Consider the following 17,624-nt stretch of genomic DNA (forward strand, 5'->3'; position numbering starts at 1 on the left):
GTCACTTACTTTGATTCTCAGCTAAATCTTTATGTATTTAAGTATTACATTAAACATAATTAATGTATAATGCTCTTATAAGACTTATGTATACATTACAGTTTATCCTGGACCAAAATACTAGTACAGTAGCTGTGTGTGCGTGCGCGATCACATTTCTCATTCCCTCTCGATTCCAAAAGAACAAGGAGGAAAACAAGTTGAAGATTTAATAGCAATAGCAGTATCATTTCCAAGAATATAATTTACATTTATGATCCTACAGCAAACATGGATTTTGTCAATTAAAATCTCTTCTTTAGGACGATAAGAAATATTATCTGCGGTATCTGATCTTTGTATAGGACTTTGCCAATAGTTCAGGTTGAGCTAACCTCGACATACACCGCTTTGAGTTGATGCCAGTGTAAATAGAGGAAGCCATCCCCAAACCATCGTTTCAAGTTCTCTGGTGCACAAATGTAGCTCAGTGAAGAAAGTATTTATTAAACATACGGTTAAAATGTTCAAATACTTTGGGAAATTTCCACAATGGTGCGTGAGATATTTCTGATTACTTCAGACATTTTAGGATCTAATTTGACTAACACCAGAAATGGTTTAGATCCATATCTCCTTTGCTGGGCAAGTTAGTATTATTTTAAATGGTTAACTCTCACTACTAGCATGATGCGTGTTTAGCTAGACAAAGCATCAGTTAACTGTGTGGACTAGCCAGTCTCCAGGAAGCAACCTCTGTCTCCAGTGTTGCAAGTTGTGATTAAAGGTCGAACTGTATATTGTGAAACCATTTATTTATAACCAACATAATTATAAAGCAACCATATGCAACTGCTGTCAGAATGGCTGGTTCACAACTGAAGAACTAGAACGTGCGCAGAGATGGAGATGCTCTATAGAGGTCCCTCAACAACACGCAATTTCAAATTGAGTGGGGCGGCAATGGCTCAGGGGTAGAGTTGGGGGTTTCGAACCAGAAGGTCCCTATAGTTCCTATTCCGATCCCGGGCTCCCCCTGAGTTAGTGTCGAAGTGTCCTTGAGCAAGACTCCGAACTCCCTAATTGCTCCTGATGTGCAGGTTGGTGCCCTGTCATCATCGGTGTGTGAATGTGTGTGTGAATGGGTGAATGTAATGCACAATCTTTGTAAAGCGCCATGGATGGAGGCGCTATATAAACGCACCATTTACCATGTACTGAGTATAATTGGATGTTGCGCTCTTGATCAGGCCATCAGGTTCAGCCTGACATTTCCAACTAAATTAGATGTTTTGCCACAAACAAAAAAAGTGGTCTATTACCAGAAACCATAGGCAGAGTATGGAGAAGATTAATATTTAACCAGCTATGTTTAAGGATGACATGAACAACAACATAACAGCAATTACATGCACTGACTACTAAAGTTTAACTGTCTGTCTGTCTGTCTTGTCTTTGTTTTTTGTGACTTTCGCCTCTATTTTATTATTTTTGTAGAGGGATAGATACAAGGTGGGCTAACAGGAAAGGGGGAGAGAGAGATGGGGGGGGGGGGTGACACGCAGTAAAGACCGTCAGGATCGGGAGTCGAACCCGCGGCACACTGCCAGACTGCATTACCAGCCAAGGCAGTGTCTGCACTAGAACTAGTGCAGACTCTCTCCCAATCTTCCGCCGTAGTCTGAAAACCCACCTCTTTGATTTTAACAACAACATTTACAATTCTCTCATCATGGTGGCTTTTCAAAGGAAGATTTCCATCTTGTCTCTGTGAAATTTACAACACTATTACAGTTCTGGATGTCATTTCAAGTGTAACAGGGAATGTGGTGATCCAACTGAGAACCTGCAAGCAATTCTTCACCTTTCTCTTCAATCTTAAATGTGTGGAAATTATAACAAAGATATTTCAAAGAGTCTTTCTGGCATTTTCAAGGTCTTCAAATTAGTAATAGTCAATTTGTATAATTTCAATATTGCATTATTAAAGTTTTCCGTTTTAGTGGAAATCTAAAGGGACAAATAAATGTAAGTGTTTTACATGTCCGTGATGACAACTTGAGTGAAAGATGACCCTTTTTTTTGTCACAACCAGAACCAGGTGTGCCTTTTTACTGACAATCAGAGCATTACATTGTATTTTCCCCCCATGGGCTTGTCAGTTGCTGGTGGCAAAATTACCAGCATTTCTGCAGCTTTAATTCACATCTCATGTCATCTTTGTGCTCCTCTGTACAATTTTCACCGCCAACAGAAAGAGAAAATGGAAGAGAGTGAAAATTGAACTCAAGACAGAAATTAGTTCACCACATCACGTCAATCCCGCAGCCTAATATGACGAGCAGGGACAGAGTAAGGAGAAGTGAATGGAACAGGTCTAAATTGCATGGCAGCCCCGTCAGGGGCTTGATTATCAGTAACATCCCCTATTGTGATGATGCACCAATTGAAGCCACCAGGCTCAAAAGTGTTATACGGGGGAAATCAAGCACTTGGAAGGATGGCTTATAGTCTCATTTTTGAGAGTTTACTTCTGCTGGGTGGTGTATGTGTTTTGGTCATACAGTACTGTAGCCTACAGTATGTACTGTGCTGTGTTTTGTCAAAGTACACATACGTTATATATGTTATGCATACAGTAAAATTGCATCCCAAGAGGAGACAATCCCAAGGAGGGAATACGCAATGTACTGTAATGCAGGTTTGTCCTGCAAGTGAAAACCAAAGCAAACGGTGCATAGTCAGTCCTGCATGGTTTTCTGAAAGTTGCATTCCCTTTTTCAGTTCCGTTTTGTTTTACTGGCGCAGAAGATTTAAAAAGGAAACACACATGACCGTCAGGTCACGTGTGTTGCCCAAATCTATACAGTCACGCTAAACAAAAGAACTATGGGAAATGTAACCGAAGCGGCAAAGCGGGAAATGGTAACGGCCACCCACCGCATTAGGTAGGTTTAATATAGGTGAAAATGTAAATGGAAGTAAGGACGGTACATGGGAAGGAACCAAAATGTATATACTAGTGACTACAGTGACTAAAACCTCAATATATTCAACCATCATACCTCCAAGAGTCATTCCAGCCTCAAAACACTTCTTCAGCCGGCATGAGGGACAATTCTTCCTTCGTAGTTTGTCAATAGTACAGTCATTTCTGCTTGCACACAGATATTTCTGTTTGCCTAGAAAGATGAAAAACAAACGTTATCTGTAACAACTAAATATTCAATTTCATAATGGGAATTATTTTGGATTGTAACAAAAAGACAACATTAGACATTCCCAGGTAATCGGAGTATACAATTTGGTATCCAATTCATAGGAAATCATTATTTTTGCACTTTTGCACTCACCGCTATGGTCACATTTTGAATGAGTTGACTTTGTAGCAAGTCATTTGATGCTTTCTATTTAATTACTTATGAGAACGAGTTAAACAAAACAAACTGCTGTTCAGTTCCTGTGGTGGTGTTTGGATTTGTTTTTCGTGCATGCAGCATGAGTTACAGCTGCAGCGTGCTCCCCATAATAACTCAAAATATATATATATATATATATTTTGCACCCATTTACAACAAGTAAGGCCAAATACTGACAGCCACTGTACCAGTAATACGCCTGAGGCCGAGATGCGACCAGGTCGCGTGCACGCACCCGCCTGGGTGACAGCAGACTGCTGGGCGAGCGATGGCGCTTTGGAATGGGGGGTGGTCAGATCAACATATCCGCCTGGGTGACAGCAGACTGCTGGGCGAGTGCTGGCGCTTTGGCATGGGGGGGTCAGATCAACATATGGAATGAATTCTGTACTGGCCATATATGGAGTGTGTCTTGAGTGTACAGGGTTTGATGAGGTGAGATCAACATATGGAATGTCAAAACAGGTCAGCTCCATATACAGTATGGAGATCTATGGGTGGCAGTGGGGGCAGTGTCTTGAGTGTACATAGTTTGATAAGTGCACAGGTAGGGCCTTAATTTTCTGGCCCGTTGAGAACTCTAGTTTTCGCCGGCTGCCGGGCACGGCTGCATTAATGACTTTGGGGCAGGCCCGGCTAGCTTAAATGGACAGGTATCAGTCAAAAAGGGAGACATCGAAGAGGAAGAATGGAGGGGAAGGATCAACATATGGAATGTCAGAACAGGTCAGTTCCATATATGGAGATCTATGGGTTTGAGGTCAGATGTAGAGTTGCTGGCCAATATTGATGACATCAGGGATCTCCATATACGGATAAATATTGATAACATCACGTGATGTCCCGAGGCATGACCACATATGGGGGCGTGACGAACCAACTGAGGGAAATGCACGATTTCATAGTAAATGCGACCACATTTACTATAAAATCGTGCATTTCCCTCAGTTGGTTCGTGCTTTCCAGTTAAAATCTTAATACCGGTAGTTAAAATAAAAAATTACACAGAGAAAGCATCCGTGTAATTTTAGATTAGAACATTGGTTCTCTAAGTGGGGTCTGGGGACCCCCAGGGGTCCTTGAAGGGGGTACCAGGGGGTCCCCCAGCCCCAGTCCCCAAACTAGTTAATATTAGGGTCACAATCAGTTTAACCATATTTCATACTTTAGCTATTCAAAAACAGCAGATCTACAAGCTCATAGCGCTGCACGAAGTGACGTGCTATGAGCTTGCAAAATCACGATTTGTGCAAATCTTTTAATATATATACATATGGGGGGGTTCTTGACCGCTGATGTACCAACATACGTTTTTCAGAAAACTGTTTTAGAAAAACGTGTATTCTAAATTTGTAGAATTGGCCTAAGGTGGGTGGTTAAGTGGTTAAGGGTTGATCGATGCACTCAAATTCCAAATGGAGCAATAACATTACCTTCTGCTGCTCTCTTGAAGAAAACTTTGCAGCTGCCACAGGTGAGTGCACCATAATGACATCCAGATGCCTCGTCTGCACAGATCAGGCAAGTTCTTTGTGGCGGAAAGAAGAACTCCATGGGAAACATGTGCTCTCTGCTGTCAAATCTAAAGGCAAACAACATACAAAAACATACATTTACTGTATATTCAAAAAGTACAGTATTACAAGGAAGAAAATAAGTCCATGTGCACACCTACAGCGGACAGGTGCGTCGGATAACTGGAACTGGAGAAGTAGAGAAAAAAGTGATCCCGCACAGCTTTCTTCACTTTGATTTATTGAGCAACGTTTCGGTCGTTCAGACCCTCATCAGGCATCATGCCTGATGAAGAATCCCTTTTTTCTATTTTTCTCTACTTCTCCAAACATTATGACAAACAATAGTTTGATGCTGTCGAACTTGTAACTCCATATTTTAGGCGCTTTTTACCCCCAAATGTAGTCGTTATGCGGCTATGCCAATGAATTCCTCCCCACACACATTTCTGTGTGCTGTCCCAGCTGTTGTATCATATTGGCTCACCTGCCACCTGAGCCCCATTCATATTTTATATCTGTGTAGGCCTATATGTTATTCCACAAATTAATGCCCAATGTTATACTTTGTTGTATAGTGTCACAAAAACGTGGCAGATCTGCAAGCCCATGTGGCGTCCGCTGGCCTAGTGGTCCAGGCGAATGCCACATTTAGGGCTATATATCTTGCGCCACCCTTTAACCCTTATCCCTAAACTAATTTGCCATTTTTTACTATTTAAAAAAACATTTAAAAAAAACTATTTAAAAAAACCCTTTAATAGCCCGATCTACAAGCTCACAATATCTAGATCGGCTAGTTGAACTATTTTAAAATGTTTTTCAAAATAGTAAAAAAAACTGCAAATACGTTTAGGGATAAGGAATAAGGGTGGCGCAAGATGGAGCCCACGCATCGCGTGTTCAAGTCCCGTTCATGACGACCTTTGCTGCATATGTCTCTGTCTCTCTCTCCATCTTTCCTGTCAATCTTAACTTGTATCTATCAATAAAGGCAGAAAAGCCAAAAACGAAAAATCTTAAAAAAATGAAATAGGATCTACAAGCCTGTATAGTTTTGCATCACAGTGCATTGTGAGCTTGTAGATCTGATATTGTAATTGAACAACAATAATAATCCTTTGGAATACAGGTTCTCCCCCCCCCCCCCCCCCGTTTCCTGAAAAGTAACGTTTTGGACAGTACGGAAGACGACAGCCGGGACATTTGTGACGTTTCGTATCTTGTTGTGCTGGGGAGACCGCAGCGTGGGCTGGGTGCTGTCTGAGCTTGACAAACTAAACCTCAATAACCCATTTTGACCTGAGATCAGATTCTAAAAATGTCTGTTTGAAAATTACAGTTTTCTGAAAAAGCTATGTTTCTGTCAGTCGTTCTTCGATCTTTCGAAAATAGCAGACCTACAAGCTCGTAGTGGCGCGCTATGAGCTTGTAGATCTGCTATTTTTCAATAGCTAAAGCATAACATAATGCTAACACCAAAAGGGGTTCCCGCCTAGAATGTTTCCACCTTACAGTGACAATGTTAAAAAAGAAAATGTACAACGTACTGGACATGTTACAAAGAGATGACAAACATTTGCTGTCTTAACTGCTTGTATATAACATTGAATATAAATTAGTTATTCCATCTAGATGCTTTATATTTTAGAAAAAGAAATCAAGTGACTGAGATTTCATACACTAAGTTCTTGACATTTGATATTTTACATTTGCTCAGAATTATAATGATGTGAAGTGACGCAAGTGACATTTAAATAAGATCCATGATATGTACACATTCTTTAAATAAAAGGCATAGGTTATGTGGGTTAACATTGAAATTCATGCCACCACTTAATCTGGACCATGGTGTACTAAATGAATAAATCCATGACAAAACTGGTATGGACGTTAAACATATCAATTTAAAGTAGCTAAAAACAAACATTTGAATTGCGTATTTTCCTTAACCCATTTTGGGCGGGAACCCCTTTTGGTGTTTTAAACATTATGTTATAATTTAGCTATTGAAAAATAGCAGATCTACAAGCTCATAGCGTGCTACGAGCTTGTAGGTCTGCTATTTTTGAAAAATCGTAAAAATGTGCCGCAAATCTTTGAATATATATTCTTTCAAAGTGAATGTTTTTAACTCAGGTCTAAATGGGTTAATTACGGAAAACGATCCCTTCTCCACCCAAACACACCCTATCTACAGTATGTTCTACTGTAACTGATTAAGTAATCTGTAGTTTTGTGTGCTAAAGACTGTGATGACTGCAGTGTGTGTGAGAAGTTGAGAACGCTGTGGACACCAACACATGGATCCACGCAGGACAAAACAGAATGCAACCTTGGGCACAGAGGGACTGGAAGTGCATGAAGACATAAGCATACCTCAAGGGCATACAAAGACAACTTAGCCGGAATACTACTATCTCCTGTAGCTTCAATTTAATGTTTTAGTTTTTTTGGTAAAATGTAGAATACACAGCAACTGTCTGGTTATTGTTTGAAACATCGTTGACATGAAGATTGCCAAAAACCCTGAATATATCTGAGAACAGAACTGCCTGTGCCACTGTAGTGGCTACTGTAGTGCCACTGTAGCCACGGGGAACCTCATAATGAATATAGTTCGGGCAATGTAATTATAATAAATAGGCCTATAAAATATAGAGGTTACAGTCGGCTTAGCTCTGGTCCATAGCCAATGCTTCTATGATTCTGCCCTGCATTGGCTATGCTACTTTCACTTTTAACTCTCACATGGAACTCAGACCAGCCTCTCCTCTTTAGCGTAAATAAAAATAATGTTTTTGCTACTCACCAAAACAAAGGCGGGTTGTGTCATTAGAAAGCCTACTTTCCTTAGTGGACGCACTCTGAGCCCCCTACCACACGTATAAACGGTACTTTTTGGCCAAAAAGGGATTTTGTTTCCACCGGAGAAAAAATACTAATCTTGTGTTACATGAACTGAACTGTGGTTCTCAACCTTTTAGGGCAGTGAAACCCCCCAAATAATAATCATATTTGAACTGGGGACCCCCGACCCTGACAAGCACATGTAGGATTTTAGGTATATAATTTAGTTTAACTCGGTTCCACAGATAAATATCGTGAAAATAACAGATCGTTGCTAGGCGAGGTGAGCTTGTAGATCGGCTATTGTGTGTGTGTGTGTGTGTGGTGTCCATCTGGTCGTTAGGTCTCTCAATTCATACATACATACATACATACTGTACATACACACACACACACACACACACACACACACACACACACACACACACACACACACACACACACACATAATGGGGGGAAATGGACCAAATTGGTGGAGATTAATTAAAAATCAGACCAGTCTGAAGTGAGTGGTGCTGTACTGTACTCGTGCTTTAGTACTGTATTGCAGGCCTACTGTACTCTGTGTGTGTGTGTGTGTGTGTGTGTGTGTGTGTGTGTGTGTGTGAGTGACGTTGCGCAACAGTGCCATCCAGTGGTGAGGTGTTTCAGCTGTCTGTGCTCAGACACAGGGACACGCATACAGTACATAGGGATGGACATGCATACATAGGGAGGGACGGACACACATAGCTACGCAATGGAGTGGCTGCACCACTCAAAAACAAAACAATGGAGACTGAGCCAGATTTAAACCTATAGGAGGTTGTGAGCAGGGGGACAGGGGCCGATCTATGGGTGAGATAGTCAGATTGAACCTGGGCCAACTCAGATTGACAGCCTTCCCCTGATCGATGACAACAGATTCCTCCAGGCACTGTTGCATTCCGTTCCGGCCAGTCGGCTACAGTACATGATCGTGGCCACAATTGAGTCTTTAGGCAATTCTTGTGATTACATCGGACGTGTTGAAGACGCACCCTAGGAGAGGCGAGCGCGCGCACGCTTTGCTATGAATACACACTGGTCTCTTTTTTTCCGCGTGCCACTCACAGAGAGCAGCCAAATAAACTGTGAGATAAATGGTTATATTGTTGACTTCATTCACCAGTTATTAATATCCAAGTTTTAAAAGAAACTCCCAGTCCCACCCAGATCTTTCCAGGCCCAGTCATCAGCGTGCACGTTCTGTATATCCACCATGGTTGTGATCATGTGGTCAGTAGACATGCTGGTTGATCCACCAGGCCACCCTGGAAGCTAGCTATGTGAAATTGTTACCATAATAGAAATGCAGTTGCAGCAATGCTTATGTAATGTTGATACTTTAGCCTCCAGTATTAATATTGTGGCTGAACATATTGGGACCCTTTGGGACAATCTGCCATGCGCTGCCTGCCTCTGCCCTGTGTACTACTGTGTCCAGTGTGTCCAGCTCCACAGACCCTCCCCTCTCCTTCTTTGGACTCTGATTCCTAGTGTTTCCTACGACTGTCAGACGTTCCTAATAAGCTACAGAGACTATTTTAGACTGCCTGTGCTGGATCATTGTATTGTTTTTAGCCTGGCTTATTGACCAGACTCATATCACATGCACTGTCGCCGGAGGCAATTTTTCTTGCCACCGGCAGATTCGCGCCTGTCCCACTGCGAGGCTACTGAGTTTTGCCCTGTGAGGTGGTTACCTGTGTTTATTGTTTTAAGTATAAAGTCATAGATTTCCTGCCTTTAATTTGAAGTTGAGTTTCTGCATTTGGGTCGAAAAGCTGACACCTTGCACATAAAAACCCAGCAACTCAACTGCCTGTTAAATAAGTTGAAATTGACAAAAGGTACTTGGTCTCCACAACATTTTATTTAACTGTTAATAGTACAGAAATTTAGTTATTTTAATCAGAACTTAACATTTAATTATAAATAATAGATTAACCCATTCAGGGCTGACCGAATAAATAAAAAATCATGACAATATTCGGAAAGATTTGAGGCACATTTTAACGATTTTTCTACAATAGCAGACCTACAGTACAAGCTCATAGCACGCCACTCGGTGGCGCGCTATGAGCTTGTAGATCTGCTATTTTTCAATAGCTAAATTATAACATAATGTTTGAAACACCAAAAGGGGTTAAAAAGGGGTTAAACAAAAGGTACCGTGGTAGGATTTGTAGCTACTGTACATGGATCAAGGTTGGTGCAATGATGCATGGTGCACATTTTTGTGAGGACAGCTGCAAATTCCACCAAGCGTGAGGTTGCCAGGGAATTAGTTGCTATAGATAGCTGTAGACTACATAAACCTAGATTCAGGACTGAACTGCAACAGCACCTGCTCAAATCGGCATTGCTGGCACGTGCCACACACGCCACTGTGTTTCAACGTACTGTGTTTTGAAGTTATTTGCATTGTCACCTAGCCCTAGGCACAGTGAAACAGTGTGAGAATGTCAACAGTGCGGGGTATAGAAATCTCTACAAAACCACCTTTACATTCAAAATGACTTTAGTATCTTCATTAAATACTAAAACCTGTCAAATACTGATGGGAGGTTACTCAACTATGACTACAGGTGGGGGATGCATTACTTCAGATCCTGCATGTACCGATTGTGGACAAAAAGTATTGGCACCCCTTGCATTTTTGTGAAATAAATAACATTCAATTTCTTCCAGAATCAGTTAACCCACGTGCCACGTATAACCCCAAAACCTAGATTAATTAAAATATTAAAATATATTTTAGTATCAATATCAGCAAAGTCTGCTTTTTGTGTCACTGCATGAACCACACTAAATCTAAATATGAAAACAGCAGTCGGAAGAAGGCACCCTTATAATCTTAGTCAACTGGAGCAGTTTGCTAAAGAAGATGGGGCAAACTGCCAGTATAAAGGTGTAGTCTTGAAGTCATTGAAGTCTATATAGGAAGCACTTGACTGCAGTTATTTTCTCTAAAGGCTGTGCCACCAAATATTAAAACTAAGGTGTCAATAATTTGTGTTTAATTTCGAATCGCGGTCCCAGTGAATGATTTGCCATAATTTCACTTTCTCTGACCAATCAAATTACAGTGAAATAAATGCAAGTTAACCTGCTCTTTGCTGAAATGAATAAACCTCATTTGTATTTGACTATAATACAATATAATGCAGTACTTAACATCGGCAAGAGTGCACATGTTACCAACAAGATCCTATATGAGGGAATACCGAGGGTGAGCCAAAACAATTGCAGCCAGGAGAACGAGACTATAGCAGGACACGGCCAAAGACAACAAGAACTGCCAGCCAGCGAATGCTGTGGGAACCAACACATGGGCATCGATCAAGAGGACGTCCCACACGTGGACATCCCATACGTGGATGTACTCAAGAAAGCACAAAGCACCAACGAACTGGCCAGATGTATGGAGAAGGCTCGTCTGAGCACGACCTAGAGAGATAATACGTATATATCACGATTTTTCTGATGAATGGTCAGATGTATACGAAATAATGTATGCAGATGGCCCGATGACGCAATGTCATCGCTGTTTCGGTCTATTTTTAATATGCCAGCACATGTCATAACGACATTTACAAGTTCAATCAAGTCCACATATAATTTGACATATTCAAGCTTGTAGACCTGACCAGACCAGGTTAACAGGAAATCAACCCAACTCTAGACACGCCTTCAGTTAAGAGAGAGAAGGAGGGGGCACACCTGCCAGATGTACCAAGACATCAGACATGTACTTCCCACAGATTACAAACACCCAAAAAGATGTGTGAGCTGTTGTGAGAGGAAAAGGACATCCAATGAATACAACCACCATAAATAGACTGTCAATCATGTGTATCACTGCACTGTGCTGATCACAGTACATAGACCTACTGTACAACCTACTGTACAAGTACAATTAGCTGCCATTTTCTTTTCCACAGCTAAACAAAAAAAGTTTACTTTATTTTAAGTTTTGTACCTACTATACTTCATTGCATAGTTGCAATGTTACGCAGGTGTGTCTACATTTCTTTATTCTAGTAGGGCTACAATGCATCTTTAATTGTACAAATCATTTCTAATCTTTCATTCGTTTTTTGCGATGTTAACGTTTCCCATTCTAATAAAGCCTGTCGATTGAAATGTTTATAAAGAGAATGTCCCGTTATAGACACTGCCCATTCTGACAAGGAATACAAGTTCAAGCACTGATTCAAGTAAGATCATAATACATTTAAGCTTGTTTCAAAATCAACTGGCTGGCTTGTCTCCACCAAGAAAGCACCATCGGCCATAGGAATGTTAAAGGAATGTTTGTCGCGTGTATATGAACTGAGGGAGGAATTAAAGTGCTTTCTGTCCGCTGAGCAATCCAAATATGCCGAACTGTTTGCAAATGAGTACTGGTGTACTGGTGCAAGACTAGCATAGTGCATACATGGCGGATATTTCTATCCATCTGAATGAACTGAACAGGAAAATGCAAGGGCGAAATGAGAATATTCTTACAAGCATGGCAAAACTGAACACATTTCGGGAGAAACTCGCCATCTGGTGGCAGGCTGCAGGCAAGGGAAAGCTAGACATGCAGCAACGCTGGATACAACGACCATTGTATTGTGGCAAATATTTTTGTTCTTGTTTTTACAAGTATTACTTTGCAAAGACCTCCGAACATCGCGCTAATTGACCAAACCACGGAGAGCTCCGTAGATTAGGAGTTATTCAGCTTTTAGTTTGCCTGTATAATGGGAGGTGTACGGGACCGCTGTTGTGCAACCCGGGCTAGGTTCGCTAAAGAAGGAAAGGCAGAGCCAAAATAATAATCAAGAAATAGTTCTCAGCGACGCGGATTGATATCCATAATAAAGCTAATCTGACGGAGCAGAGAGAGAGAGAGAGAGAGAGAGAGAGAGAGGAGTTGCACCACTCGGTTCACACAGGTGTGATTTTAAAAGTATATTGGGTTCAAAGAAGTTTTACTCTGTCAAAAGTATAATGTGTATCCCCCCCGTATATCTAGGTGTGCCCCGAGATTTTTAGGCTATGAAAAGTGTTCCCTGGGACAAAAAAGGTTGGGAAACACTGCTCTAGACAGAGAGCAAAGACCAAAATTTGGCGACAATAACATCAAAACCAAACAATGCATGTCACCACAAGAACCTCATCCCCAACCATGCATGGTGGTGGAGGTGAGGTGATTTGTGATGGGTTTTCAGCCACAGAAACTGGAAGGCTGACTGTCATTGAGCCAGCATAATTTTATTTTGATACGATCACATTCTTGAAGAAACAAGAAAAAATTAAGTTTTCTTTATATATTTATTATCGTTATTTTCAAAGCCATTTGTAGTTAACTACAAAGTTTGACCATTATGGTTGGAGAGACAGCCAAATACCAATGAGGTTTGGACTAAATCTGTAGGAAAAAAAAGGTTAGCAAAAGACAGTTTGCCTGCCTGGCAGGGATAAAAATAAACAATAAAGGCTCACCGGCCCTATGAAATGAATCACTTATTTTAAGGAACCCCATTGCTAACATAATGATTTAGGGCCATTGTACTACAAAGTATTGTAGTTCAAAATTAGCCAAAAGTGGATCGTGTGACACTGGAAGTGTGCGACTGAATGGCTGAGAAAATAATTTGAATGCTCAAGTTGAGGCTGGAAGACCACAAACCCATTGAGATGTGGTGGGACCTCAAGACAGCTGGGCAGTGTGCACAGACTTTGGAAGCCAATCAATTAGACAGATCCGTGTTGATCACATGACTGACCATTGAGATAATGTGCCATGATGTTCTTCAAAATCTAGTACTGTAGGTGTACTGTAAAAATAAAAAAATGTTACGCTTCCTGATGGCGTAAAAGTATAATGACAATCAGAATGTTTATAGTATTATTGTCTCCCAATCTGTAGGCTCAATATGTCCGTTTGTCACCTCCCCCTTCACATTCAGTAGATCCTGTGCTCTTTTGTGGCCATATGTAATTGTGTGGGGTCTAGTAGGACTATAGTAAATAATAAATACATAAAATTGCTATAGAAATGTGTATTTTCTTTTAACATATTTAGCCCCATGTTCGAATGCCCCCGCCCCCTGTAAAAAATAGCTAAAATCGCTAAAACGAAAGAAAGCCGCAAATGAAAAGGGAAAAAAAAGAAATACTCATCTTTTACTTTCTCTAATAACAATAACCTTCAGGCTGATTAACCCCCCCTGGGATTTATCTATAAACTATGACCACTCATCCATACATTATCCCTTACTTACTTACATCTCAGAGGCAAATATTGGATGTTTTTTACTCCACTTTCTTCTTTGGTTCTTTAAGAATATTGTTATGCCAATTATGTTGTACTTTTACTCAAGTATTGTTTTGAAACAGGCCTTTTCCTTAGAGTATTTTTGCATTGTGTTCTTTACCCTTTTACTATTTTTTATCAGAGTACTTTTCTTCCACCACTGCATGATTGATAAGTCTGTGCAATGCATCAACTAATTATTATCAAACTCATTCATATCATTGTGGCCACAAGATAAAATATTACTGGGACCACTGCTGAAATTTGAAGATAAATGGATTCATGAATTCGCTTACACACACCCATTGACTATCCCTCTCACAATTTCACACATACAAGCTTGAGGCGTCATGGTTTTGTTAAGATAGGTGTTAAATAACTCCCTATTCCCATAGCAATCATTGCACTGAGTTTGCTCAATAACAGGGCAGTGGTTTCCATCTCTATACCTCTTTAGTAAACAGAAAATACATTTGCTGGTTGGGATTTAAAAAAAAAATCCAATCACGAGAGAGAGAGAGAGAGAGAGAGAGAGAGAGAGAGAGAGAGAGAAAACTCATATACAGGATAAACAAGAGAAACAAGAAGTATTTAATGAGAAGACAAAATTGGAACTGGAACAATTACGGTGTGCATGATCATGTCTAATCATGTACATACCTGCCACTGCATTGGCCACAATGTGGACCTACTAATGTTACCAGATACCTTGATCTTTTTGAGCAGTGCCTCTGCTTCAATACGCGGAGATATGTGTGTCCCTGTGTATATGTGTGTCTGTCTCTGTGTCCAAGCACAGACAGCTTCAATAAAGTGGCCAGTACAGAGCAGCATATGTGTGCACTATACAGTACAAGCACTGGGCGCTTTCCTGGGGGGGGGGGGGGTCTGGATGTCCTGCGGACCCCCCCCAGGGACCCCCACACGGTAACTCCGTCATTTCTCGAATATTTTTTTGCCCACTTTCTTAGTCAGTCTTTCTTTATAGCGCCTTTATGCAAGGCGCTTTAGGCGCAGGGACGGATTAACCCCCCGAGGGCCCCTGGGCCGGTAATCTTTGCAGGGCCCCCATAGCGCGCGTGCACACAATTTTCGTGTTTTACCGTGTTTTTATCATCTTTTTGACCTAAATTTAACAAAATCAATGGCCAATGAAGGGCCCCAGGAGCCCTTTTCAGGGTGTCAAACCTAGTACCTTACGGTCCAATTTCCCTGAAGGGCCCCTGAGAGCCAAGGGCCCCTGGGCCACGGCCCCACTGGCTAATTTGTCCCTGTTTAGGCGGAGGAAACCATGCAAGGCACCAACCTGCACATCGAAGCAATTAGGGGTTCAGTGTCTTGCTCAAGGACACTTCGACACTGGGGGAGGATTTCCATGCGGCCACTCTACCGGTAAAATTAGAGTACACAAGATGATTCTATATTTCTTTGTGAGATTGAATTAATGCATTTTATAGCCTACAATAGGCTATAGCCTTTGTGAGCAGTGCTGACAAGTATAGCCTATCAATCATGTTTTGATTATTTAGGAGACAGTCAGGCAACTGCTTCCTGCTTTCGATGAGTCGCGATGAGCAGATATCGTGCCAGTCGCATCGTGATCATCATCAGTGAAGTGTGTGAACGTGTGTGAATTTAATTACAGCGCTTTGGGGGAGAAAAGTCTCTAAACTGTCTAACCGTTACATAGCCTGCCCTCTATATCCTACTACTAGTCGAGCACATGCAGCAGCAGCAGCAGTCAAATAAACAAAGTTATAGAGTAGAGTGTAGAGTGTAGACTGTTGTTATAGCCTAAGATTTAGACTCTCGTTGATGTATTTATCGATTCTGACAAGAGAGTCTAAATCTTAGGCTAGCCGCTAGACTGTTGTAAGCTTTACCTGGCATCGTTGTATGAGACGTCCAGCCAGTCGCCAACTTCATTTTTCATATAGTTGGAGTTGGAAAAAGGCGGCCTGCCAATTAACCCACCGGGGAGCCACTGATCAGGTCTGGGTCGATCGTGGCGCAGGACGCTCCTGTCGTATGGCTTACACAGGAGCGCAGTGTTCGGCCCCGTGCTGTATGCATTCATGCACTGCTTCAAGGGTCCCCCGAACTGAGTGAGTCTACTGCCAGTGTCACTATAGCTGTAGTCAGTGCCCCACGATGTCCCGCCACTGCCAGGCTCACTCGTGATGGTTTCAGATTTAATCTTGACGCTGTACTGTTCCTGTAAGTATTCGGCATACTTGTCCTCCATGCCTTCACTTTGAGGTTTGTAGACGTGAGACATTCTCTCTGGGAAAGTTGGCCGAAAGTGTGGCGTGTTCTCCGGCAGCGGTGGGCCGTATAAAGGGCAATTGGACGCAGAGCGCACGGTCTCCAAATGATCCATGTCTCGGCAAGTTGTCTCATCACTCTCATCATCCAGTTCAAATGCGTCTAATTCTTCGTCTAATTCTATCGACGCCGGAGTGGAGTGTCTGTCGTGCAGCGTAACGTTGGTAGAATCCTCCAAACTTTTGAACATCCCCACCAGTTGCTTGCCGTGCAGCGCTCGGTCACCGCGGTCGTACTTGCACTCGGGAACACCTGTTTCGGCGCCAGGGCAGTTCAATGGAGCGACGCCAAAATAGTCGTCTCGCATGTGGTCATTTGCGGCACAGTGAGCAGTGTGGTTGGGCTCCATGTCACCGGTGTCATTCGAGTCCATCATTGCCAGTCCGAGCGACACCGACACCGCTCTGCAGAGCTCTCTCGTAGTTTCTGAAATGGTGGCGCAGGCTGAATTGGAGCGACTATTCGCCAGACGGCTGGCAGCGTTTAACTCGTCGTCGTCCCCGCGCTGCTGCTGCTGAGGCGCATCTTCTGGCTGTCGGTGACAGAGCTGTTTCTCCATGTTACAGCTGAGTCCCTCCTGCTTAGGTCCGTAACCGCTCGCGTTCGCATTGTTGTCAGAACTATTCAGCAGCTCGGTTCTGTTTCCTGTTGAGGTTTTTGTATTAAAATGGACACTATTTGTCTCAGTTTCGAGTGTTGTGGAAAAACTTATGCCGTTTGCATCCCTCACTTTCTCTAGGCATATTTCGGCACAAGATAGCTGGCGATTAGTTGGGCGCATTTCCCAGGATTATTACAGGCTTTATAGGCCTATCCGCTATTCTGCAAATAATACGAGAAAAGTGCTCTCAGCAACCGTAGCCTGCTCCTTAGCTCAACTCTGACGGTATGAAATAACGATCTTGTCTGGTCTGCGGAAAGAGGAGTCAACACACAAACTCCTCCTAATCCAACTGATTCCCCATTGACCAGATAGGCTACAACGTCCAAATCAATGCAAAAAAATAAAAAATAAACTAGTCATAACGAATACCCTTAGCAACTGCATTTGTGAACAGCGCAGCTTTGTCATAATAAATATAGATTTTTGAAAATATTTAGTTTAGTTTAGGCTATAAAATATATTTTACAGATCTAGCCAAACTTTTTGTCAGTGTGATTTCTTTAGTGCAGGCAGGCACATATTCGGGCAGGCAAAATGTACAC

At 41.9% G+C, this 17,624-nt stretch overlaps 1 protein-coding gene across 1 annotated transcript in view; it reads right to left on the reverse strand.

The window, feature by feature from the left end:
- ar (androgen receptor) overlaps positions 1-17,265 on the reverse strand; it is a 28,141-nt gene extending 10,876 nt beyond the window's left edge. The window contains exons 1-3 of the mRNA XM_083778564.1: positions 15,977-17,265; positions 4,832-4,980; positions 3,045-3,161 (exon numbers count right to left, since the gene is read on the reverse strand). Coding sequence (XP_083634690.1) covers positions 3,045-3,161; positions 4,832-4,980; positions 15,977-17,199 — 1,489 coding nt within the window. The 5' untranslated portion in view covers positions 17,200-17,265. The remainder of the gene's footprint in view (positions 1-3,044; positions 3,162-4,831; positions 4,981-15,976) is intronic.
- Positions 17,266-17,624: the final 359 nt, after the last annotated feature.

The sequence above is a fragment of the Protomyctophum parallelum genome, assembly GCF_964188405.1.
Source record: "Protomyctophum parallelum genome assembly, chromosome: 1".
Classification (NCBI taxonomy): domain Eukaryota; kingdom Metazoa; phylum Chordata; class Actinopteri; order Myctophiformes; family Myctophidae; genus Protomyctophum; species Protomyctophum parallelum.